General features: G+C 42.8%; 1 protein-coding gene across 1 annotated transcript in view; it reads left to right on the top strand.

Moving 5' to 3' along the window:
• The window catches only part of LOC128716208 (protein ECT2), a 63,359-nt gene that overhangs the window by 33,429 nt on the left and 5,098 nt on the right, over window positions 1-24,832 (top strand). The window contains exons 2-6 of the mRNA XM_053811127.1: window positions 9,036-9,270; window positions 15,901-16,036; window positions 18,645-18,751; window positions 18,827-19,076; window positions 21,429-22,916. Of these exons, the coding sequence (XP_053667102.1) occupies window positions 9,036-9,270; window positions 15,901-16,036; window positions 18,645-18,751; window positions 18,827-19,076; window positions 21,429-22,916 (2,216 nt within the window). The remainder of the gene's footprint in view (window positions 1-9,035; window positions 9,271-15,900; window positions 16,037-18,644; window positions 18,752-18,826; window positions 19,077-21,428; window positions 22,917-24,832) is intronic.

Genomic DNA, 24,832 nt, shown 5'->3' on the forward strand with positions numbered 1-24,832 from the left:
GAGCGTTTGGTGGTGACGTGTTCGTTAATGTCGATGTGATGTTACAAAACGCAGCTGGTGGTTGACGATTTACCACGACGCTCCGTTCGCTAAGCACATTGGTTGGTCCAAAGCTTCAACACACGTGTAGGTAGTATGCAAAGGAAGGATACAGAGAAGGAGCCCGAGTCCCATAAATGCACCGCCTCGTTCTTTTGAAGATGCTTATTTATACAATGCTATCTGTTGGTTTGTGGTCGTCGGCCTTTCGGGACGGGCGTATCATATGTCTGCTAACATTGAAAGTGGCCTCAGCACTGGGCCGTGGTGCTTAATAAGGATTTACTGTACGTTTTGTTGATGTCAGAATTGATAGGCCACCGTACCCATGCCAACCGTCGCTGCAGGTTGCTGCTGAAATGGTTAACAGGCAAAAGCGTTGCAGAGCCCTGAATGTTGTCAGGTTGGCGATTGGAAACCATAATGCTGCGCTATTGTTAGTTGAAATGTACGATGCACGTAACGATGGGTTGCGCTGTTACTGTCAGAACCGACAGTGTAAGGGATATGTTTGATATTCTGAACTATTAGTGTAGTACCTATAAACAGGTACCGTGTTTATGGTACCGTGTGCTGGGAAATACATATATATTTTTTTAAATTTCACGTTACTTTTATGCTTTTGTAAATATAATTTGTAAACGAGGAATTTTCGGTTCGTATTGAACATATATATGGTAGGAATACGAATTTAGAAATTATTGTGTGGATTTTTTTTTTTTGCTTTTACCCCAAAAAATATATGTGTATAGGCTAGAGGCTAGAGGCTTCCATTCGCCGGGAAGGATATTATCATTAAACTTATTATAAGTTAAAAAAAAACATAGTAATTAATTATACAAATTTACCGAAAAACGGTTTATTTCATGTTTTCAATTGTTTCTCTTAGGTCATATTTTTGCCTTTTCTAAATTCGTAACATTATGAAAAAAGATGTGCTGACGAACGCGCAAGGAAACACTTTATGACCTTCTAACAGCGGTACAGCGTCACTTCTTAACCTTCAGGCGAAAGGGCATCCCGCTTTTCCGCGCGAAGCTCGCAGCTGGAAGCCTTTGAATACTTTGCTCTTGGTTAGCAAGCAGAAGGTTGGTTTTTCCAGTGCTGATGCTGCTGCCACTCTTCCGAACACCCTGGATGAGTCTGCAAAAGTACAAGCGCTTTGTGCACTTTTCGCACTCCCTAGCACGTTTTCCCGTTTGATGGTAGCTTTCTTCATTTGTGCAGCTTCATCCGTATTTTTTTTATTGTTGTCGCTCCAACCCATCCAGGGGATGGATGGATGGGGGTGGGTGTACGAGTGCACAGGAAGGAGTGTGTTCGTGTTTCGCATTGTTATTGTGCAGCTTAGTTCATATTTATAAATTCTTTTATCGTATTTTTTTTTGCGAAGTTTGCTATCATGTTTTTCCATTTTGCTTGGGAAAAAAGGTCAATTGGATGTTCGTTCGGGGTTACATTGATCAATCGAGTTTTTATTCTGTTTATCACACCAGGGTGTGTTTTTTTTACTGCTAACCGTTTGTTTAGTAATTGGTGGCATGTGAAAAGCATAATTTTCCATAACAATGAATATCAATGACTTGTGCATGCTTCTTTGCCCATCGTTACAGCCGCGCAACCTTAGAGAGCGAGGAAAAACTTAATCAATTAATCATAATGAAAAGGGTAGCAACACCCAGCGAAGGGTGGAAGTTGGCGTTAATCTTCTCGAGCAAACATAAAGTTCTTGAGAGCTGGTTTCTCATATCAGTGGGTTTTATGGATAATGAATTAGTTATCATTTTTATTTTGTTAATAATTTGAAACTTTCAGTTACAAATCATAGACATGTGTACTGTTGTTGTACCAACAATTCTGTTTTGTATTGCAAGCTGTTATGCTCGTCCGTTCAACAACATAACATCTACGTTATTAAAATTCAAAGCAATACAAGTGACCAAACCCGGCAAAAAGGATAGCCAGGGAAGGATTGGTGTGAAATGTTCGTGCCTATTTTGGGTATCCGACATCCAAATTCAAACACCGATCGGAAGATGCTCGCTGGTGCTTCATTCCCCGGTTTCTGGCAGCATTAGACATTCGGCGGATGGGTGGGGGGGGATGTTTCGGTTTGTGGGTTTTCGGTCAAATCTTTCCCGGATCGGCAAATGCTGCCAAAATTGGTATTTTTGGTCGTGTCGGACGAAATTCCGTACCGGGACGACTTGCGGCGGGTGGTAGCAACTACGGTTCGGATGTTTTGTCCAGTTGTTTTTATATCTCTGCCACGTTTTGCGGCTCTATTGACCGTGCTGCTGGATGGCAAAGGGGAGTCTGTTGTTTTGCCAATCTCTCGAGAAGGGAGTGAAGACGGACGCTTGTTTACCATAACATTCAGCAGCTACGTGAATTGCATCCTGCGCACCATCCTTCCGGCAAATACCCCGAGAATGTTTCCAACTCATGCTGCCACTGTCCAGCCTGCAGGATTCGTTGCTGTATGCCATTGCCCGGGAGGCAAACGGGAGCGAATAATTGATGTTTGTTTATCCGACTGATAAGCAAAGTGGAACGGAATATCTTCGCGCAGTAATTCCTTCCTTCGCGGGTTTTTTTTTTTCTTGGGACGCGTGATGTTGTGAGGCCTTTCCTCCATCTACCGCTTGACCAGTGATGTTTTTTTTTTGCTTCTTCTTCTATGGGCTCCCGAATATAGAACCTTCCTTATTGGGGCGCTGACTGTGAGTTTATGTGTTTTGCTACTAGAACTTTAGCTCTCCATCTCGGAAGAAGCTGCTCAGGACGTAAATTTGCCCGCGTTCCATTGAAGCTGCATCTTTAATATTATATGGCTTTGTGATTAATCCATGACGGTTCTTCCTGTGTGCTATCCGGCGTGGGCATAAAGGACAAGGCTGGCTGCAATATTACTTTTGTTTTCTTTCTGCTGCTGCTCCTTGCTTACAAGTATCAAGATACTTATTTTTCGTTATCATCATCGCTAACCTAAGTGGAAGTAGGATCGTAGGAAGTGAAGTAGGAAAACAAACTGAAGGCATCTTTGTCGTTCATTAGCGATTTATATAGAATTATTTAGCCCATTCAGTGTTGTCTTACCTTTTTACCTTTTGTCGGGGAAGTTGTTCGAAATATGACTAAAAATACGACCCTACAAAAGGGAAGGAAGTAATGCTTTGTGATCGTTCTCCAGGAACATCTTTTGCATGTCTATGTCCATTATGGGCTGTGAATAAATCTTTGAAGAACGTCACCAACTTTCGAAGGAAGTAAGTTACGGTATTCGTACCACGACCTTTGGTGTATTAAAGCCAAGATACCGTCGGCATGTTTAAATAAGGTTACAAAAATCATTTCCGTTGTTATTAACAATTTAGCATGACCAATTGTACAAAGTTACCGTGTTTTGTTACTAGTTGTGTATTTTTTTTTTTTGAACGTTTCCTCGCAATATCTGTAACTCTAATTGATAGGAATCTTCATCGATATTGGCCACCCACGTAGTGGCTTGAAACTCATTATCTGGGGCGCATTGAATTTCAACAAAAGTCCTGGGAAAGTTCGTTTTCTGGTCGATTTGGTTGCTTGCCTGCGTGGGCTAATAATACTCATCATCAATCTCGTTGGGATAGACAAAATGGTGGTTCTCTTTCGCCCTGTACTCGGACCCAGCACGATGTATCGAATGGTTCAATGGGGGAAATTAAGCTTGGCGATCTTCATAATAGATGAAGTTGTGCGCGGTTCGAAGGTTTGGGTAAGGTGATGAAGATCCCAGATCCGTGATAGAGTAGATGGACCATGCCATACCATGTACCTAAGCTCGACTTTGGGGAAAGGTAAATAACACACGTCAAGAGAGAAAGAGTTGGCGAAGGATGGAAGGAAAAAGGAAGCGCTCCGGATTCACTTTGGTACCAGCATCCGTGAGAAGCTGGCGAGATTTCTGTAAGAATCGGAAGGAAGTTTGTAGATAAGAAACTGCCTTCTACTACCTTCCTTTCCTTCTTCGTTACACACCTAGCACTTTATCGGTCGTGCTCTTTCTCCTTCTCCGGAGAGCATAATTTCAACATAGCTTTTCTCCCCGTCCGTGCAAGATTGATGTGCGTTGTGTTCGATTCAGCAATCTCATCGATCCTGTTGGAAACTGGAACGCAAAACGCTGGAGTGGGCTTAAACTGGGGGGCGAGATGGGGTCAGGATCGATGCCTGCCATCGTTCACCAAACGTCGCCGTTAATGTGATATCTTCCTTCCCGGCGCGCTAATGTGCCGCGCAAAGTTGGTTCTGCGGTGGGTTGTATCGCGATAACTAGTCACCGTCTATGAAACGGTCGGTCTTATCCGCTACTTGGTGCGTACCACCGTGGCTTACGACACCGAAAACCCCCCCGAAATGTCATTGGCCACACACCACCACACCATGTAGCGGGCGCGGAACCGATGATGATGTGCTGTATTGTCTTGCGAGGTTGGCATTTGCGCCCATCACTCTATCGACTTAGGGCGCGTCGCGTATTAATTATGCGGGAATTATTGTCCGCTTTATCACCGTGAGTTATGACATAATCGGGGTGCCTTGAAGGATGGATATATGCGCGAACCGAATCCTTCACAGCCTGATGTGGGTGTTGTGAATGGTGGTGTAGATGTGAAGGTGGCGCTAAGCCGTGCGGTACAATAATAAAAACAATGTTCATCCTGCGAACGACTCATCCGTCAAATGGGCGTCCCAGTGAGATGGGGACTAGGGGACCAAAAGAGAGTAAGATATCTTCGAATATCTTGTCTTGTCTGCAGCAACTCGATCATGAACGGCTCGTGCTTCCTAAATCATGATGTGCCGCCTTGCTCGGAAAGAAATTTGTGTGCCTTTTTTCCTCTAAGACGGATGCACCGATAATACTGCTTTGGGACATCGTTGCCTAGATGGAATGGCAGGCCTCTATAGATTGTATCATAAATCATAATGTAATAGCTCTATTAATTACGCATCGTGAAGTTCGTCGGTGTGCGACTGATTTTTTCCCCAATTTATTGCCCATTTTTTCTCCTTTTGTCGTTTATTTCTGACGATTAGTGGTCGTTCAGAGACAAATATTTGGAGCTCAGAAGCTTTTGGAACACCAAATCTGACCTTTCATCCTCACCTCGTCTTGTGTGAACTATCAATATTTCTGTTATTTGTTACTAAAGAATGTTGTTTTTCCACACCCATGTCTATCTGAAGGCATTTGTAATACATGTGTTTGTTTGCATCCCACAACAAGAGGTGGGCAGTGTTGTTATTTCGCTTAAGCAACTCCAAAAGTAAAACCTCGCAGGATATGCCCCCAGCGCGGCCCAGTACGCGTACTCTGTGGTATTTACAAATTTTAATTTACCCATCGTGCACTCCGCTGGGTCCTTTTTCCATCTCAATTTAAAGTTCTTTTTTACCTGCACGTTAACTCCACCTGTGTCGGGTTGTCGTCGTATTCGTTTTTTTTTTTTGCGTTTCCCGCGTATGCCTCTACATTGGTTCGACCTTCAACATCTATGCTACCAAACACACATGATCTGAAACTTTTTTGATTGTTTAGATTGATGTAGAATTTATGTGTGCAATTTGTTTGGTCCGTTTTTGTGGGATCCTTTTTTTTGCCATGCTCTGTTACCCCAAAAAGGATCCGTGCTTTGTCTTTTGGGGGTATGTTATTAAATATGGAACCATTTTTCTACCTTTAGCAGAGTTTAATTGTTAAACATGTTTGCTGTTGGTAAATGTTTGGGGTTTGGGTGTATATAATATGGCAAGTTCTACGAGTTCCAGTGATTATTTTGGGACTATTGCCGGGTTGTTTTTGTAGCGGTTTGCAATTCCAAGCTGAAGTCGCATATTTGCAGATAGATGTAAAATCTTTCACGGTTCTGGGAATTGTTGTAACTAATTACTTTGAGTTTGAACAGGATCCAGCCAGATTTCATGTTTACCGCTTCATGGTCTACTTTAATTTGAACTGAATAAATGTGTAACATATTGTACTGTATAACACTTTCTTCTTCTCGCTGGTTCTATACGCCTATGCCGGTTTTGGGCTGCCTTACCAATCGCTGCGTGTGACTCGAATTGTATAAAAATACAATAACAAAATTTTAAAATGGTAATCGCACATCGTAATCAGGTCACGTTACACAATTTGGCAATATTTGTATAATCACGGATTAAAATTCCCTCCCATCTCCTCTACCAATTGCAAATACCCCTAGTTATGGGTATAATACCGGTATGCCATATAAAGGATTTGTTGATTGTTTGACATTTTAATCCGGTGTAAATTTCATTTCCAGCGAGCTATTTGCCAGGTACGGTAATCGCTACCATTGTTACAAACCTCGTGAAATAGAGTTTAGAGCGATACAGGTATATTCAATGGCGAAAGAAGACGCTCTCGTTCCGTGGTGCAGGTATCGTGACTGATGGTGCTGACTTTATTACCGAGTAAAAGCTGCGCCGCTACTACTTCCCCCAAAATTCCCAAACATTTGGTGAACGGACGCGGGCCCACCCCGAAACGGGTGGAAACTCCGTGGGCACGATAGTGTTGTTGATTGAACGCACAATTTGTGTAATCGGATTTAGATCAAAATCGAATTAATTGAATGCGGCCCTAATCATCCGCTACCGCTTGCCCGGCGGACGTAGGAAGATGTGTTGTGTCTGGCAAACGATGCTATGCTCTGCCCGCTGCTGTTCCGATAACGAACCCGCCGGAAGAGAAAGCCTACTACGGTAACGGATTCCCGGGAAAGCCCAGTTGAGAAGGTGTGCGAATCTGTTTTCCACAAACATCCTTGCTTAAACCAGAATTTTCCTACAATCAGAGCCTGTAAAGGATGGGATAATGCTCGGCTGTTGGCTGATCGTGAAATTTTCCCTCGTTGGCTGGCTGTCTGTAGCGGTGAAAATGCGTTACATCATCTTTTTGATCCGGGGCAAGCTGTTATTGTGGCGCCCCCTGTTATCGGTTGACCCTGGGTAATCGTTTGCGTTCGCCGTGAGGTGTCCCTTTTGATTGGTTGGGTTGGAAAATTGCTTCCGTAAAATGGCCGTTGTTAGCGAAATCAATTTATTAGGTGAGCACAAGAAGATTAACAGTGGGGTTCATTTGGCGCCAGTGGTACGCCATCGGTTCGCTCGGACACAACGCTCTATCCCCAAACTGATCGAACTTCGTGCTAGCGGATGAGTGGATAAGATTGATTTTGATAGAATTGGTTTGTCGCTCGATGTTGTTTTGTTGGCCGAAATCCGCCCGAAAAATATGTTGTTGGGACAAAAAGGGGATTGTTTTTCTTCCTTCACCCAGATGACCTAGAACTCTTAAAAAAGCATCCAATATCCAATGGGGGGATTGTTGACCAGTAATGATTGGGTGGAAATTGGATTTTTCTTGGAGAAATGTTTGGCTTGCAAATGTTGGTTTAAGTTTGTAATTTTATTGGGTTTATTTTCATCAGTTTCCCTCTCTTCCTTTTTATGTTTTGCACAATATTGGGTTTAGTTTCAATGTTTCCTATCAATGCTTCATTAACTGGTAGGTATTTAATTTGTTGAAATAAATTGTACACCTACCAGTTTCGTCCAATTAAAAAAAAACATATTGCATTTACCGTGAAAGTTTACTATCTGTATACCGCCCCTGTTTTAAAGTACTGCACGATAAAATATGTATAGTAAACGATTATATGCACACCAGCTGATTTTATGCAGCACGTTTGCCCGTTTGCACGTGCCTGTTTTCAACAAGCTAATTAATTTATTGAATTACATTTGAGTCACGTAATGTGTAACCTGTTTCGTGCGAATGCAACCAAAACCTGGTAAACCATGTGTGGGTGTTGTGTGTGGATTTGTGTGCCATTGAGTGGGTGGCAATCCAGACGGTATTGCCGTCTATTGAACTGCAAATAAAATGAAGTGACATTGCTGTGCTACTAACAACATAATCGATATGTGGCAGGTGGCTGTTGCAGTCTGCCTGTTAACTGAATCTAAATTATCCCGTTTGATGTTTATGGAGAGGCGAAAGGCTATCGGAACATTGTACGTTAATTAAGTACTGCAATTTTGTTCACATGTGGGTGGGTTACAGGTTAAGTGCATTGCATATGGTGTTGATTACGTGTGTTTTATCACTTTCGCTTTAAACTGTGTATAATATTCTATTTGCATGTGATTTTCTAAATATCTACTCTTTTGAGATGATAATTAATTGCTTCAATATTAACTGTTTAAACTAAATTTCTTTTATTTTTAGTGTCCTTGCAAATTAAAAAAAATGTTGATTTAAGTTGATAAGGAAAAACTGACACCTTCGCTTTTACGACTCGATCAATCATTTATCTCTGTGTACCGCAATAAAGGGAAAGGATTTCCAGCAAAAAAAAGGACGAAACGAAAAATCACTTCCCGCGTCAACCAAATTTCGTACGACTTTTCGTAGGTTACAGAGTTGCGCTTTGTGATACAGTAATGTCTTTCAACCACCCTTTTGGTGTCTAATGAAGAATATGAATGATGAAGTTGATGTGCGTGCGGAGGCTGCTAGGCGAGCAACACCTCCACCTCCGCAGCCAGAAGTGCCAGATAAAAAGCGACAGCGGAAATGAAAAGCTTTAAGCTTTGCTTCAGCTCACCGAAACGATCGTAATTAATGAGGTCTTTGGCGTTTCGGCTCGTTCGCACTTGCGTCATTTTTATGTATTTGTCGTGCCTTACCGGCAGCCGGTCGTTCGATGAATGTCACCAATCTGCGACGTCGGAGCTGACGTAACGACCTAACCAAAACCACCCAGTCTCCCATCCAGTGACAGTGAACTTTCTGACGGATGGAGAACACTCTCGCCTTATCTTGGCAACAGTGCGACCGACAACACATTAACTGCCATTTTCACAATCGTTAACCGAGTTCCGTTCTAACGCCGTCTTTCTTTTTCCTTTCTCTTTACCAGCAGTAATGTCGGTATCAACGTCACCATCAACGCCGGAAATGACTCGGATCTGTCTGGTGGGTCCGGTTGCACAGGATGCGGCAACGCTGGCAGCGGCACAAAGCCTCAAACTGCCGATCGTGACTTCCGACACCGGTGCCGAGTACATCGGGGATGACGACAGCATCAGTACCGTGTTCGTGCTGAGCGACTTCGAAGGCCCAGTTTACGACGCGATCTATAAGGCCAAGCAAAGGTAAGGTATACGGGCTGTCGAGGAAGCAGGGCGTCGTAGTCGTCAGTATCGATATGCAATCGGCCGCATTAAGGGCGCGTGCACACGCGGATCTTTTACGGGTTTATTAAAGCTAGCCGAGACCGGAGAAGGCCGTATTTCTGAACTGTTATTGCCGTCGCAAATGAGGGTTGGGAAGGTGAACATCACATTTGGAGATACCATCTCTTGGGGGGAGGTTTGGTGTGATGTCTTGATGATTCTGTACAAATTTGGGGCAGGAAAACCTGTCGATACGTTGGGTATGGGCTCCAGGATATGTTTTTAATTTATGCTGTCGTGAAAAAAACACTTCCACTTTTGATGGCTCAGCGTGTTTGCTGTTAAGATGAATGTGCTTTAAAAAAGTGTGTGTATTTTATGGGAAAGCTTAAGAAACACGGGAGTTAAGAAACACAGAGAGAGAGAGAGAGAGAGAGAGAGAGAGAGAGAGAGAGAGAGATGCTATTTTATTGGCAAGTGTTTCATTGTTGACTTCGCATTTGTATTTTTGAAATGTATTAAATTCGACTTTTTGTGGGTTTTCAAATTGATTATCTTGTGTTTAGCTTTTAATTAAAGTGTGTCAATTATGTATTAAATATATTACTAGCTAAATCCTTTTACTTTCAAATACCTTGTTAAATATATTCCATTTTGTAAAAGAAGAAGGTTTTGCTTTGCATTTGCATAACTTTAGGCGTTAATAAAAAAATTAAATACTCTCATTCTAAAAAAAGATAAAAGCCAGACAAAACTAGAAATGTAATTACATACTGCTTGCAAACATTACACTTGAGATCAAAATATTCTGTATCCGATCAAACACACACACACCCACCATATTCGTGCAATACACACTACACTTTATGCTCACTCAGTGCAATTATTAGCAAACGATCAGTGAGATTGCAGTGACTGTGCAACATACCACGAACATAGTACACTTTCATTTGTTTTGCATGGGATGTAGGATAGAGAATCCACTCCCCGGATGTTGTCAATTACGCATAGTCGATACGGGAAGTGATTCGTAACAACCCGTTTTCCACTTAGCTTTTTCCACTTCATTGAATGAAGATTCAATTTGTCGAAAACGATAAAATCGGATTTTGTAACGATCTATTTCGCGCCTGATGGTGGATGCAAGGGAAGGCCACTACGTAACGGACGCACGTCGATGAAATCGAACGATGGATATATGAAGAATGGGTAAAATTTAATGTAGTCCGGCAATAAATATTTAGTGTGTGTACACATACCCCGGCCCCATGGGGTTGGACGAGAGCAAAGGAACAAGAAGGGTATACTTGTACCGCCCTAAACCGCGACTTCCCGCGTGTGTAAAAAGCTAAAGGATGTAGTTTATATTAGTGCGCTTGGTGGGTCTGCCCTGATCGACACGCCGATTTCGCCGTTTCTCTACGTTGTAGTACACATTTCCTGCTATGTTCGGTTGGTTCGTTTTTTAGCACACTATGGAGGGAAAGTATGAATATTAGGGTTTCGCTGCATAACAAATGTGAATCATGTCCGTAGAAAACGGTTCGCACTGTGCAGGAACCCGGTGGTGGGGAAGGATCGTTCTAAACTAAATTATCAATGGAAAGGCATTCCCTTTTTTCCCACCTCCATCGGCAACGGAAACGCCGGAGACGACGCACTCTTTCCGGGGATGCGATCATAATCGTATCAGCGAAAATATGTCATGGAAGTCGGGCATTAGATTTTATGTAGCATGAAATCGTTCATAAAATAAACCAGCAGGACGAAGGACGGTGTCTCTCTTTCTCTCTCTCTCTCTCCACCCCTCGCTAAACTGATGGCAGGATATGTTTGAGTGATCGAAGCAGAGAAAGGCTTAAGGAGTGGAAAATGGGGTACCAATTTATTGGACGCTATAAATGCTGATGGTGCCGCTCTCATGGCTTTCCTTCTAGTTTATGTTTTTGATGAATTTGTGCTAAATTTTATGAGCAAATAATGCTAATTTTAGCAGCAGTTGAGCCAAGCACGCTCGTTTCACGTCGGTTTATGTTTTGCGTTCCGTTTGTTCAAGGGAAAATCTTAAAAATCTTTTGTCATTGATAGAAAATGTGTTCTATGCATGGGTTTTGGATTTTGTGCGATTGTTTCGTTATGTTTCTGGTTAACAACAATGTTAATAACTGTGAAAAGTTTTCTTGTTGAGTTACTCATCTTCTTAACTGTCGTTTAAATGAATGTTTAGTGAGTTTTGTTTCCCGATGTTTAACACACCACAGCGAATGATTAATAGCTGCGGTGAAACTGTGTATAGAATCGCTGTAATTTACATCACGTGCACATTGTTTGCTAGTCACACACGTGCCAGATCTAAAAATAATCGTTTGTGTACTGGAATGAAGCTGCCACGTGCAGCCTATTGGAGAATCAATTAAACAGCTAAAAGAATAGAGTAAAATGTCTCATTTTGCTACTTTTCGTAGAAAAGTACATTGAAACACTGTTTCAATCATACAAATCATGCTGCTTTGGGAAAGATTTTATAGTGGTAATAATTATTGTAATGTTGAACATTTAATACTACCGCGTTAGATTACATTCTTATCCCCTTATCCCTGCTAGACAGTTGTACGCAGCTGAATAAAATAAACTCAAGCATTTTATGAAGTATTGTTAAAGTGTGATCGTGCCGAAGATGATGGTACGCATAATGGAAAGATGGTTAAGTTACACTGCTGGAAAGGTTTGTGGTTTCTGGTACTTCACAGTAACAACAACAAAAAAGGGGGTACCTTGTCAAACATAAGGGTATTCCTTCGATATCCAATATAGACAACTATCTCGGTGTGTGAGTGTGGGCGCGTGCATGAGACGCGTGGTGGCATCATTATGATACTCACGTCACCAATAAAAGCTATAAAATAACAATATCAATTTCTGCTAACCTCATGCACTCGCGAACTTTGCCAGTTGCGAGAGAGGGTATTATATGTACCGGTTCGTTTGGAAGGGCACTTACTGTGTGTGTTTCGAGAGCATCCATGGTTCGATCATAAACGTTAACCAAATCCTTACAAGCAGTACCGGATCTCAAACCACAAACCGCTTTTGCGTTCTGTCTGGTTCAGTAAAGCTGAACTTACCACCAAACCGAACAGCTTTTTCGGTTTTTCTCGGTATTCAGGAAAACGGTTCCAATCGTAACGATGGCGGCACCCATGTTTATTCTAGTGCTTTGGTGAGTGTTTTTTTTTTTTGCTCTCCTACTACTCTTTAGTACTTGGTTGCGTTTTGTCACAATACCGATGGCGTTCACCCCACATTGACGTTACAGTTTAGTACAGATAAACAATTAACTTTATAGTGTCCCATAAATGACAGAGTTGTGAAAAGCGTTTGGTTGAAGATTATTTTTTATCCATTCTCCATGCTTAAGTTTCCTCATGCAATGCATGGAAAGACTGGTTATAAACAAGTCACGCCAACTATATCTTAGGGCCCCGGAATGGAAACCCCGTCACACAATAGAGCTTGACTTCTAATGGGATTAGTTGCTGCAGTTTTCTTCATCTGTGGGTTCATCTTGAGAGAAAATTGAGATAATGGCCATCTTTAAAGCGATAAAGACAAAGCGGGTTCTTAGAAAGAAATAATCGAAGCATGTCTACCATTGCTGCCGTCTGTCGGGCCAATTATCCCAGTTTTAACTCTTGGTCAGTTCTGGTTGAGAGGATTGCAAAGATATTGTTAAGTTCTTCACCGCTCTGAAGGAAAAGCTCGATCTCTAACCAACCCATGCACTAGATTTCTGTCGATGCTTACGCTCTCGAGTATATAGAATGCTTGGAATGGTTCATTGTTTTGAAAATCCGTTACCGTTCTGCAACATCCGGGATCCGAGTTTAAAAGCGGAACCTTTCAAAGTCAAACCTCTCCCATCCAATAGCTGCTACCATTTTGCTGTTGCTTCCCGGCTCCATTTGCTGACGTTTTTAAATGAGCCGTCAAGACTTCATCACAAACCGCAAACTGTGAAGTCGTCGGTTGCTTTGGTCTGAGTAGAGTGGAAGAGGATTTTTTTTCTCATTTTTTCTGCTGATTTTATAAAGCTGAAGCAGAAGCATTTCAAGCTAGTAAAATTGATAGAGACTTAAGTGGGGATAGGAACAAAAAATAAATCTCTCCAACATGGTTGCCTGCGTCCGGCAGGCTAAAAACCACAGACATTTCCTTGTTCACAGAGCGGTTTGGTTGGGACTCGGATATGAAGACGGCTGCTCGCACGTGAACAGGAAGGCTTAAAGATGCTTTGTTACCCAGGGCTACAGAGTTTACGGCTCCCCGTGTGCTAACCCGCACCTGTATGCATGGGTAAGGGATTGGTGTGCATTTAAAATTTAAGGTAGATCCATCAGCCTTGCCGTATAGACTGTTGGAGAAGGTGTTGAGCTGTGTTCGATATCGTACGAAAAGGGTTTAAAAAAATCCAGAATACGTTCGTTCACTGCATGATACGAAATGGCCCCGGCTATGTATGGTGACTGACCACACGTATTGGCTTGAGATGCAGTATTTCTATTATCGTACTCTTTCTCCACCCCGATCCGATCGACAGTGAAGATCAATCGGGGGAAATTCAGTGTGTAGAGAGTGTGTCTGTGGACAAGGTGTGCAAACATGAAATCGCTATGTTCTTGGTAGGGCAGTTGGGAGCTTCTTCTCGTTCGACTGCCACCGTACTGTATGCTGTTAAACAAAAGACCGTTTTTCCAATGGATTGATTTTCTCATAGGCTATTGGGAGGTTTTGTGTGTTTCTTCTATACATCGTTCATCCGTGATCATCTCGTTCTCAATGTCCACGAGCGAAGGAAAAAAAACTGTAAAGGAAAACAATTTTCCAACCCATTTTCTTGCATTTCTTAAGGTTCCGCTCGATGAAGTATCCTTTCTTGACCTAGGATCTTCCCCGCTGCTGTATCCCCTTTAAGTTTCTGTCCATTTTCATGATTCCAGGCAACGTGCGTTTGCAGCACCACTCACATTTTTTCTTCTACTGTGCCCCCATGTCGGTTAGCGAATTGATGCAAGAGTTGTGAAAATGTGCTGAGTGAAATAATGACAATGAAGCGATAGTTTCTCGTCCCTTCCACCTGTTCGCTCCTGGCTCCGGGGCACTAAGGTTGCGCCCGGTGCTAAAGAGACTGATGATGCTCTGGTGAATCATCATAGTTTTTTAATTATCCTGCTCGCCCTTGCAGCAGGTTTCGCATTCGTTTTCTTTTTTGTCTTTGTTTTTTTTTTCAATTTTCCTAACCGTTTTGTCCGCTTTTTCCAGCGCTTTACCGCAAGAAAGTTGTCGGTTTTTACCGCAGCTCATTAGTGCCTTTGCACATCGTCTTCTCTGGCAGGTTTGTGAGGGAAAGCATCCGGACAGACTTCTCGTGTCGACGAGGTGGACTCTGTGCTCGTCTTTGAGGGACTATGAAGAAGACAAACTATTCTTGCGAAGGTGATAGCCACAAACCATGCCGTACCGTGTTATCCACCTAAGAGGAGTGTGCTTTCTTCAAGTTCTCTGTCTCAAGTTCCTTCCGTTTGTGATGAATGTTTGTATCAGGTTGGGAATGTGCAACAAAACAAACATTTTTTTAATGGTTAGTCCGTATTATTCTTTTACTTTCACCTGGGTGAATGTACTTAGATGCTACGCTGATTAATTATCGTTTCTCAGTTGGTATGTCCTATTTTTACTAGGGTACTTGTCAGTGGTTTTAATTCAAGAAAAAGAATTTAAAAAAAACACACACATTTCTGCTTACAAATGATTTTCCTTTTTTTCTGAGTCCAAAAAGGTAACAAGCTGCCATGTCGCCTTTTCCCTACTGCTTTAAAGACAATAATGCCTTGAAGGAGTGGAGTCCGGATACTTTTTTTGCTTGTTATTTTTGCAAGACAATCGCTCCCGTTCTCGGGATCAGTTTGCTCTATATTGGTTTGCCCGCTGGGGAGGTGGAAAATCGTATCCCACAATCTTACCAGAGGAAATGAACATTGTTTGTAGAGGGTATGGCGACGATTGGGAACACATCGGGAAATATGACGGCGAGGGGGAGGGAGAAGAATCGGAAAACCTGGGCGAGAGCGCAGTGTGACGCAAAAGAGAAAGAAAAATAGAACGAAACAAAGACAAACCTCAAGGATCGAGAATGAAAAAGTTGTACTAATATTTGATTTTAATGAAGATGCTTGTGCTGAAAAGTTTGCACCAATTTGGGGTTTTCTTGTGGGCTAGTAGCTAGTATTCCTCTTTTTCATTCCGAAAGGATGAAACCGTTGACCGTGCGCGGGGAATGTGGGGGATGGTGGGTTCAGGGAGTGTTGCTCTGATTTCAAAGCAGGTCGTTGCAGGAGAAAAGTTCGATGATAGTGTCCTGTTGAGTTTGCGAATAGTTGTGAAAATTGGTGGAGAATTTTCCATTAAACAAAAACGGAGCCAACATTCCGTCCAATCTTTGTGTTCACTGTTTTGTTGAATGTTTTAGGTTTTTTTGTTACATCTCATGTGTTACCTCTGTCAATGTGGTGTACTAATTGCTTCTGTTTTAATTCTTTTTTGTCGTTACAGGATTCTTGGACCGCCGGCCTTACAGCAGGCTGTAAGCTTTAGTGAAGGATTAGTGTGGAATAATCGTCCCATTTACAACTACTGCATGCGTGGCGTCATTACATGCTTTACCGGTATCCGAAAGAAAGATGAACTGGTAAGCATTTCCTTTGTGTGTTTACATCATGCTGAAAATGTACATTTTTTTTACCGTAGAAAGGAGCGCCCGCACGTTGAAGACAAGTCCATATTGGGTACTGAGCACGTTTTGTGTTTGTGGGAAAGATCCCAAATTTTCCAAACCAGAAAGATTCAGCAAAATCAATGATGGAAGGTTTCATTAGTTTGCCTAAAGCTTGATTAGGTCAATTTTCTGTGTGTGTGTGTATGAGTGTGTATAGTTGGTAGGGAGGAATTGGCAGGGTTAAACCAGTGGACCCATGCACCCTAAATGTTAATGGTTGCCGTGGTTCGTTTACCGGGCACGAATGGGACAGCATGAATATCTGAAAGAACCAGCAATTACCCTTTCATTATTGAATTTAGTTCGTGCCGTCCATCGTCCGGATGGAGCTTTGTTGGGAAAGCTTTTTTGCGTGTATCTCTGTGCTGAACCTTGACAAACGATGTAAGGTCGATTGGAAGGGAAATGCGAAAAGGAAAGGGAATGCTTACAATCGATGATGGTCAGTATTGTACAACTTGCCAACTTGAATGTGTCCCAGGTACGAACTATATCGTCCATTTCGATGATGTCGAAGGTGTTGGAGGAGGATATCCTTCGGCACGAAAGGGGAAACAATTTTGCATAATTTCCTTTATTCACCGTTTGCGGGAAATCGGTTGGCAGTGCGTACCGCGTACGGTTCTTCAGGACGGAAGACCATTGCTCGAAGACGGTGCTAACGGATGGAGTTAGATGGCGGCAAAAGACAGAGGCAACGACCATCCTATGCTGTTATGGTTCGTAGGCCTTTGACGGTGCCGGTGGAAGCGTAGCAAATTGATTCCTGCTGCGATTATTAATCAGTTCGTCCTGAGTTTGACTTCCCAAAACGTGACATCTTCCCGTACGATACCGGAAGCGACAAATCGATTCGGTCGGATTTTGCTTTGGAGTGTTCTCGACCTGGTCCAGCATAGCAGAATAGTTCGATGAAGACGTCATTAGTGAAATTGATTATGAAACCGTCGTGTTTTTCCTGCGTGCCCTGGCCCTAAATGCACACCGGGCCCAACCATTGTCCGCCGATGGGCCATACACAGTGCAGCGGTGCGATTGTCATTACATCCTGGTGCTTACGTTCTACTGCCGGTTGGATAGTATTGATCTTTTGCAGCAAAGCTCTTCGAAGGTGTTACGAGATTGTTGATTTTCCGAACGACTTCTTAAATAACACCGCCCATTCTTGGAATTGTTCGGGAGAATGGTACGACTGGGAAGGAAGATACTATGGACAAGAGGACTACTATAGCTTTATCTCAGGGTTGTTAGCTTACTTACTGCCTTCGAACGAGAGGGGTTCGAAGGAGAATGGCTGGACTCGTTGATTGCGTTCTCAGGTCACGTGTTACTGTCTATGACCTTATTATTATCCTTGCTGGAGGCTTCTGACTGGTAATAGCGAAACAGTCTGATAATAAGATCGGCTGTGTGTGCGGTAATGGATGCGGTGGATGGTTCTTGATTGGATGTTTTTGAAATCTTGTCTAAACCATGTTTTCCTGCCAGTCGATTGATGAACGTTTGACGTAAAGAAGATTTGTCGGATATTTATCCCTTTCCCTTTTCGTAAGAATTCATCTAACTGATGCAAGTGTGGTATTTGTTATGAAGTGAATACTGTTTGCTTGAATAATGGATAGGATGGGTATTGCGAGGAATAAACAATCCGTTCACAAGATCAAGCATTTTAATTCGAACGTCTTGCAGACATATTAAATAGCTATAAATCCTCGACGGTCTGATGTACATTTTATTGATACTAATTGTTGTACATTGCTGAAATACCCGTTAGCGATCCATGGTGGCAGCATGTATAAAAGCCATCGGTAGTCAACGAGCATCGATACAAGAAATCACTTAAAGCTGCACTGTTGGCATATCCTTCGTGTTGGCTGTCGTTCGCCTGTTTGCTAGTACACCAGTACAGAAAGAAATTCTGTGTGGTATATTAAATGAAGTAATATGTTCTACTTTCCTCCCGTTGATGCTCGGTGCGGATGGAAGAACGTACAGTTGGCCACGGGTGGTGGTAATCGTGTCGTACCTGTGTAGAATACCGATCACGAACACTACAAGGCACAAGTAGTGTAATGAGAATATGTAAAAGAATCAAGGCACACGAAACACGTACTACAAATACGATTTGGCGAATCGTTGATAAGATTTCGACGTTCTGTGGACACGATTCGATGTTGGTTGGTGTTGTACAAGTAACACCTCTAGCGTGGGGCGTCGCCAGAATGGTGGTAAAGCTTGAGGTTCAATTTTGTACACATTAGCTTTAGCTTCAATCCTGTGAATGTGTCACCGGTAGACCAGGGAAGAAATATATATGGACAAATTATGCTTATTTTAGCATCTTGTACCAGTGTCACACTGCTTTCGTACAGTTGATACGATTTCTGATTGCTTGGAATATTCAGACTGGTTGGTGAATAGGCAAAGGAAGTTTTGCGTTCAATGGCTAACGGCTTTCTAGAAAGCTGTACTGATTTGGTCATAATTTGTGTAACATATTTCCTCAATTTTTATTTCACAGACGCATCTGGTGCATTTGATTCATTCGATGGGCGGATCGATTAGGAAAGGCATGGACACGAAGGTTACTCACCTGATTTGCAACTCCAGTGGAGGAGAGAAATATCGGTAAGTGGTTTCTCTGGAACAAGATGTGGAACAATAAACTATACCAACCAAAATCACAACTTTTTTCCGTTCCAGATACGCGATGACGTTCCGGTTGGCAATAATACGTCCCAATTGGGTGCTGGAAGCGTGGAAAAATCGCCACGATCCTAACTTTTCCGCGACAATTGAAACGTTCACGAAGCTGCACCGTTTAAAGGCGTTCGAAGGGCAAAAGGTGTGCTTTTTCGGGTTTCCAGAGGAGGAACAGCAGCACATGATCGATGTATTAAAGACAAACGGTGGCATTCCGACCGATCTGGAAGATCCCGAATGTTCGCATGTGGTAAGTTACGTGTTAAACCTAACGGATCTTTTAACAATCAAACAAAAATGAACATTACGCACTTTAGCTTGATTTGGGTAAAATGGGCAAAGAGAGCAGCATCAGTAACATATGGAAATGTTAGTAAATGTTGTTTCCTCCAAGCTTTCCTTCAGCAAATTTTGTATGGTGTATGCTTTCGTACACGTTGTAGAGATGTAACCATGTTTGTTACTGTGTACTGGGGTGGTGATAACGTTTTCTCATTGTTTGCTTTATGTGCACCTTTTTGCCTCTCTCTCCTTCTGTATCATATCTTTTTTTTTTTGTAAGCTGTAAATAAAATTAACTAAAATAAATGGACTTGGAGGAGACGTAAGGGAGAAGGAGACGCATGTTCGCATTGACAGAGTATTCGAGTGAGCGTTGTTGAGAGGGGTCATTCTGTAAGAAATTTAGTAACAATAAATGGACAAATTGGAACCATCCTTTTTCAGCAGCTAACACGGCTGTTGTGCACAATCAGCGAATGTTCGTCTTAATTGGTTGCACTCATCATAGCTTCACATCAGAATCAATATGAAACGTGCTCTTGATGGTCAGTTAGAGCAGTATCATCAAAGTGTAATACAACACGTATAGTAATACGCTCCTATATAACCGCCTGGGTTTGCAGCCAATGCATGGGGCATGAAGGGATTCACAGCTTCAGGAATACATTTGAATACATGAATAGCAATGTTCGCTATTGCATCCCCATACAATCATCAACGCCTACCACGACCAACTCTCCATCACTAGCAACTAATTCCGCACGCTTTCTCACCCCAAACTCACGGGAAAAAAACTATCAATCCCTGACGGTTTCCGGATGACGGTGGGGCAATGTGGTTTTCCATTGAATCGCGTAAATCACCGCCAAGCGTAGTAAGTGTTTACGGATCGCACCCTAGCATATCTCACCACCCTGGCATGTGTCCCCGTGTCGATGATGTGACTCAAATAGCCACTCACAATAAGTAATAGTGTTCTGCGAGTATCGCTAATGCCCTTTTAATCGAGTGTGTAATAGGAGCTTATGACATAATCGTTACTTCAGCTGAGTCCCTGTCCCACCGTTCTTTTGCATCTCACGTTCCAGTAGTGGTACCCACGATAGGGTTTCCAATGTCCCTCTATCCGTGCATGCTGATTAACCTCCGTTCGATTGGAAGCTGTTGGTTCAAACAGTTACTTCCACAGTATCACACCAGCGAACTGCAGCACGGAGGATTTCAATTATATTGTTTCAATTATTTAGCGTCGCTAACTCCGTCCCATCGACCACCTCGCTGCTTCGAAGGTTGTTGTAAATACCGATTTAATTTATACTGCTGTAACTTTTCAAATCGTCCCCGATTGATTTTCATTCGTGTATTCGAGTACGCGCTAGCGCGCCGGGTGCACAGTAATGGATTGTGGAAATTTATGACCGGTGTCCCCACTTTCCACGAGTACCCTGGATGGCAGGATGGTGTTGTACACTTCTCTCTTCGGGCGTTTTGATATATGATGCCCGGGCTTTACAATTTATTCAAAGTGTAATTAATGGATGGTCTTGGTTGGTTCCGTTTTTCACATCCCAACTCGTGCGCGCAGTTCATTAAGCTTATCCTAGCGTTGTTGAGCGTTTGTACGAGGATCTCTTCGAAACCCCTTTTTCACGAAACGCACGCGCGTGCCATGTACGTCCGCGGGGTGATATGTCGTCCACCGATCCATGATGGTTTTCCCTAACACCGTTAGTACGCCCGTCCGTTACCGAGATCCGTGGCGAGATTCTGAAAAGCTTTAATTGATTAATTGCTATCATACTCTCCTTGTGCGGCTTTCCATGTAGATGTAGGATATAGATGGGGGTGCCGGAGGTGTTGGGGCAGGATACAGCTTCGCTTTCATCGAGTTTTCCTCGTGTGGTTCTGGTGGTGTGGCGTAGTGTGGTTGATGCGTGGAAAATCCGCGGTCGCTTCCGAAAGTGCGACCAACCTGTACACATGGATGCCGCCGGGCTCGGTGATTTGTGGTGTGTCCATCAGCGGAAATGGTTAAATAATTGATCATAAATCAGATATCGCTAGGATATCGGATATTGGAGAGAGAAAAGAGGTATGAGAATGGAGTGGTATGTGTGCGTCCATCCGTTTGTATGTAGATTACGTTCTGAAAAGGTAGCACACTTGTAGCAGAGTATTGGCTGAGATTTCAAATCAAATTTCAAGGAATCTGTCAGTTTATACCCAACAATTCAAATCCCTTCTCGACTATTGTTTGTCCTATTTTCCCACTGTTTCTAAGTATGCATGAACACCACCGACACTCGACTCACTTTTTCAGGTTATGCCGAATAGTGGGGCACATTTCATCGATGCTACCATGGCCGTAGAGAGTGCGTCGCCGAAGAAAGCAGCCCAAGAGAGCAAAGAAATGGTTCCAGAAACAAATGGTCAATGCATTTCCGATGAGCAACAGGAGATAATGCATCAGCAGCTGCCAGAGTGCAACAGCGTCAAAGAACTCGCAGTGGAACGCGAGGTTATGAGTGTGGTTTTACCAGCCCTACCGGAAGAGAACGAATCGTCAGAAGGAATGGCAGTAGAGCCGGCAGGAAACGGCATACTAACACACACTCGTCGCAATAGAGGCGATCACATGCTAAGTATTGCGGAAAACGACAACAATCAGAATCAGTGTACGGAGCGTAGCTCTCGTTTAACGATGGATTCGAGCCCACCAATGCCGTACATCGATGAAGTGGTAGAAAGAGGAGATCCTTCCACCGGTTCGTGTGCAACGGTTCGAACAGCCTGCCCCACTCCAAAGCAGGACGGAATCGTACTGACATCGGCCGAAGCAAACGAATTTCTAGACCCAAACAATCTTTCACCGATTCTAAAAACGGGGTCCGAACGTGGTGGAATGGTTGACGAATCGTTCCGTAAAATCGATGAGGAGAACGAGAATGAAGATAACGATGATGACGATATGGATGATTACGTGATCGCCAGTCGGGAGGCGTACAAGCGCAAACGGCCAGAAGATAGCTTCGACGATCCTTCCCTCCTATCGGTTGACATTTCAATTGCATCGAACGTGTACGGTGGAGCGATCGTTGGTGGTTCGGCCAAAAAACCGAAGCTAACCCGTACGGGCTCGATTACGCGCGGTATCCGGCGTAGTATGAGCTTTGCCGCGATAAAGACACCGATCAAGATGCTACGCTCACGGCGTAGTTCGGTTGATCCGAACGCATCCACTGCGTCGATCAACACGATCGAAGCGACATTCAACGAATCGATCAAGAAACCGGTAAAGGAGAAGTTGCGCAGCATTAGGGATAAGATTACCAAGAGCAGCAAGAAGGATACGCCGAAGACGATCAAGAGCAAGGGTTTGATAACGCCGGCCAATCTGGACAGCTTGAAGAAGGTGTGTAATTTCAAGTCGACGGATAAAGTATCGAACGGTAGTGCAGGTGTTGGTATGCACACACCCGAACACTGCAAACTGTCGGATCGCAGTGAGGTGGACTTTAAAACACCGGTAGCGCCAAATGGTTCCGCATCGAAAATTGTTACACGTAGCCGGGGCAAGCTTGTTGGAAATGGTAACGCTTTTGTGAAAAACACAACGCTACAGCAACGTCACTCGATTGCATCGATTGGTGGAGAATCGAACACCGACGTACGTGTGGAGGAAAATGGCTTGACGCAGCTTAACGAAGAGGAAGCTACTGTAACTACAACACATGCAGTATCATCAATGACGATCGATGATGGAGAAGTCATCGTCGGTACCCAATTGGAAGATGCAGAAATGATGCCGGTATTTATAGCAGCTCAACATACCTTTATGTCCGGTTTTCCCTTTTGTCCCTAAAGTTCTTCCTTCTCCCTGCACTCTCAGGAATGTGAGGAAAGTGGTTGTGCAAAGATCGTAAAGTTAGTAGCAAGTATCCCGGTGTATAGTTTCGTACGGTGGTAATTTCATAATAACTCCCATTTCATAGATTAGTACTGATGTTCGATAGACTTATGATGTTGTTGTGGCTGGTGTATATGGCAATGTGGAACTGGTTTTTTCCTTACGAACCCTATCAAGATGTAACGCTCTTGTTGGAGAGTAGGAGAAGGAATGGAATGTCCCTTTTTTTGTTAGTAGTAATCGAATCGAATTAATTGAAAGAAGAACGAAAGTAAGCCCACTAATTGCTTTGTCGACGGCTGCTAGAACAGATCCAATTACGAGTTGGAAGGTTTTAAGTGCAATTTCCGACAAGCGTAATGTGTAATGTACGTAAGGGTAGGAAGAAACAGGAGGACGGTTGGAAATGTGGTCCACCCGCCTCGAATAGATCCTCCGGTCCGGCTGGTGGTCGGTTATATGTTGCCCCTTGTTCCGACAATGGGCTGTCGATTGCTGGAACGCTCTGTGGAAAAGTCGTCCAAAGATCCCCTTGTTCGGTCCGTGACCATAAATGGGTGGAGCATTGCCGGTGGCAATCACTTAATCTGGATTATCCGGATGTTCCCTGACCAAGCGAGTACAGACCAAACAAGCGGTAGAAGTGGAATGGCTGAGGTTGTTCTGAGTACATGTTTCATTTTTTTCTTCATCTGAGGTTTATTCTCAATACTTGAAGGTCTATTAACCTGCTCGAAATTTCCCCGCAAAAGCGTGTAACAAATGAAAACTGATTGTCCTTTGTGTGAGATTGTCTGTTTTTTATACAAAACGACTGCAGAGCATTGTAATTCCTTGGTATGAGACGAAGTTATCTGCTCCATGCCGTGTACTTTTGTCGTGTTTTGCATTGTTTCCGCGATATGTTATGGGTTTATGATTTCCGTTGCTAAGTCCGTTTGTTATTTTCCTCATTCATTTAACGTTTTTATTTCCATTCATTATAAGGATTAATGGCTTATTGAAATTCTTTTTGTTTACACTCTCCGCCCAATATTGGTTTGGATTTGGAATCATATTGGATTTGGTGTTGTGTTAATCTTTTCATACATGTTGTAAACTATGTGTGTATTTCACACATCCACACGTGAAGAAAACATTGTAGATTTTCTAGTTAAATTCGAGGTTTTTTTTTCATGAAGGTTCGGGAGTTTTCCAGTTTTACCCGGAGGATCCAATTGAAATACATAATTGTATCACATTATAATTTTGTATACAATGTATTATTTATCGCATAATCGGACGTTAGCTTCAACCAGCAGCACGTAATATATAACTTCTTGTAGATCCCACCATGTACAGTCGTTCCTTTTTTTTCTAATGTCCCTTTCGAGGTTTTAGATATGTGAATTTGAAACAGCAATATTCTACACGAAAGCTCTTTTCAAGACATTAAATCATACTTAAAATTGCTGTTTGTGATTTGTAGACCATGTCAAGAAGTACATTACATAGACACAATAAAGCCAGATAGAGTAGCAAATGTCTGGTAGAACAAAATTGAAGCCATGGAGCTGTGGCAAAATTCTCTTCTGTCGTCCGTCGAATGTATTTAGCTTATGAAAAATAAAATCAATAACAGATAAAAAGGGTGATAACGGTAGAAGAGGAAAGCAAAGGTGACAAATGAACGTTGGTGGTGGGATAGTAGAGGTGCGATATTTTCATTTCATTCTATTGCTTTCTATACGTACACCTGTGTGCTGCTTTCAAAGATTGAACCCCTCGACATACAATTGCTCACTCTAACGCGAAATGTGTGCATGCATGTGCGTGTT

The sequence above is a fragment of the Anopheles marshallii genome, chromosome 3 (assembly GCF_943734725.1).
Source record: "Anopheles marshallii chromosome 3, idAnoMarsDA_429_01, whole genome shotgun sequence".
In the NCBI taxonomy this organism is placed as follows: domain Eukaryota; kingdom Metazoa; phylum Arthropoda; class Insecta; order Diptera; family Culicidae; genus Anopheles; species Anopheles marshallii.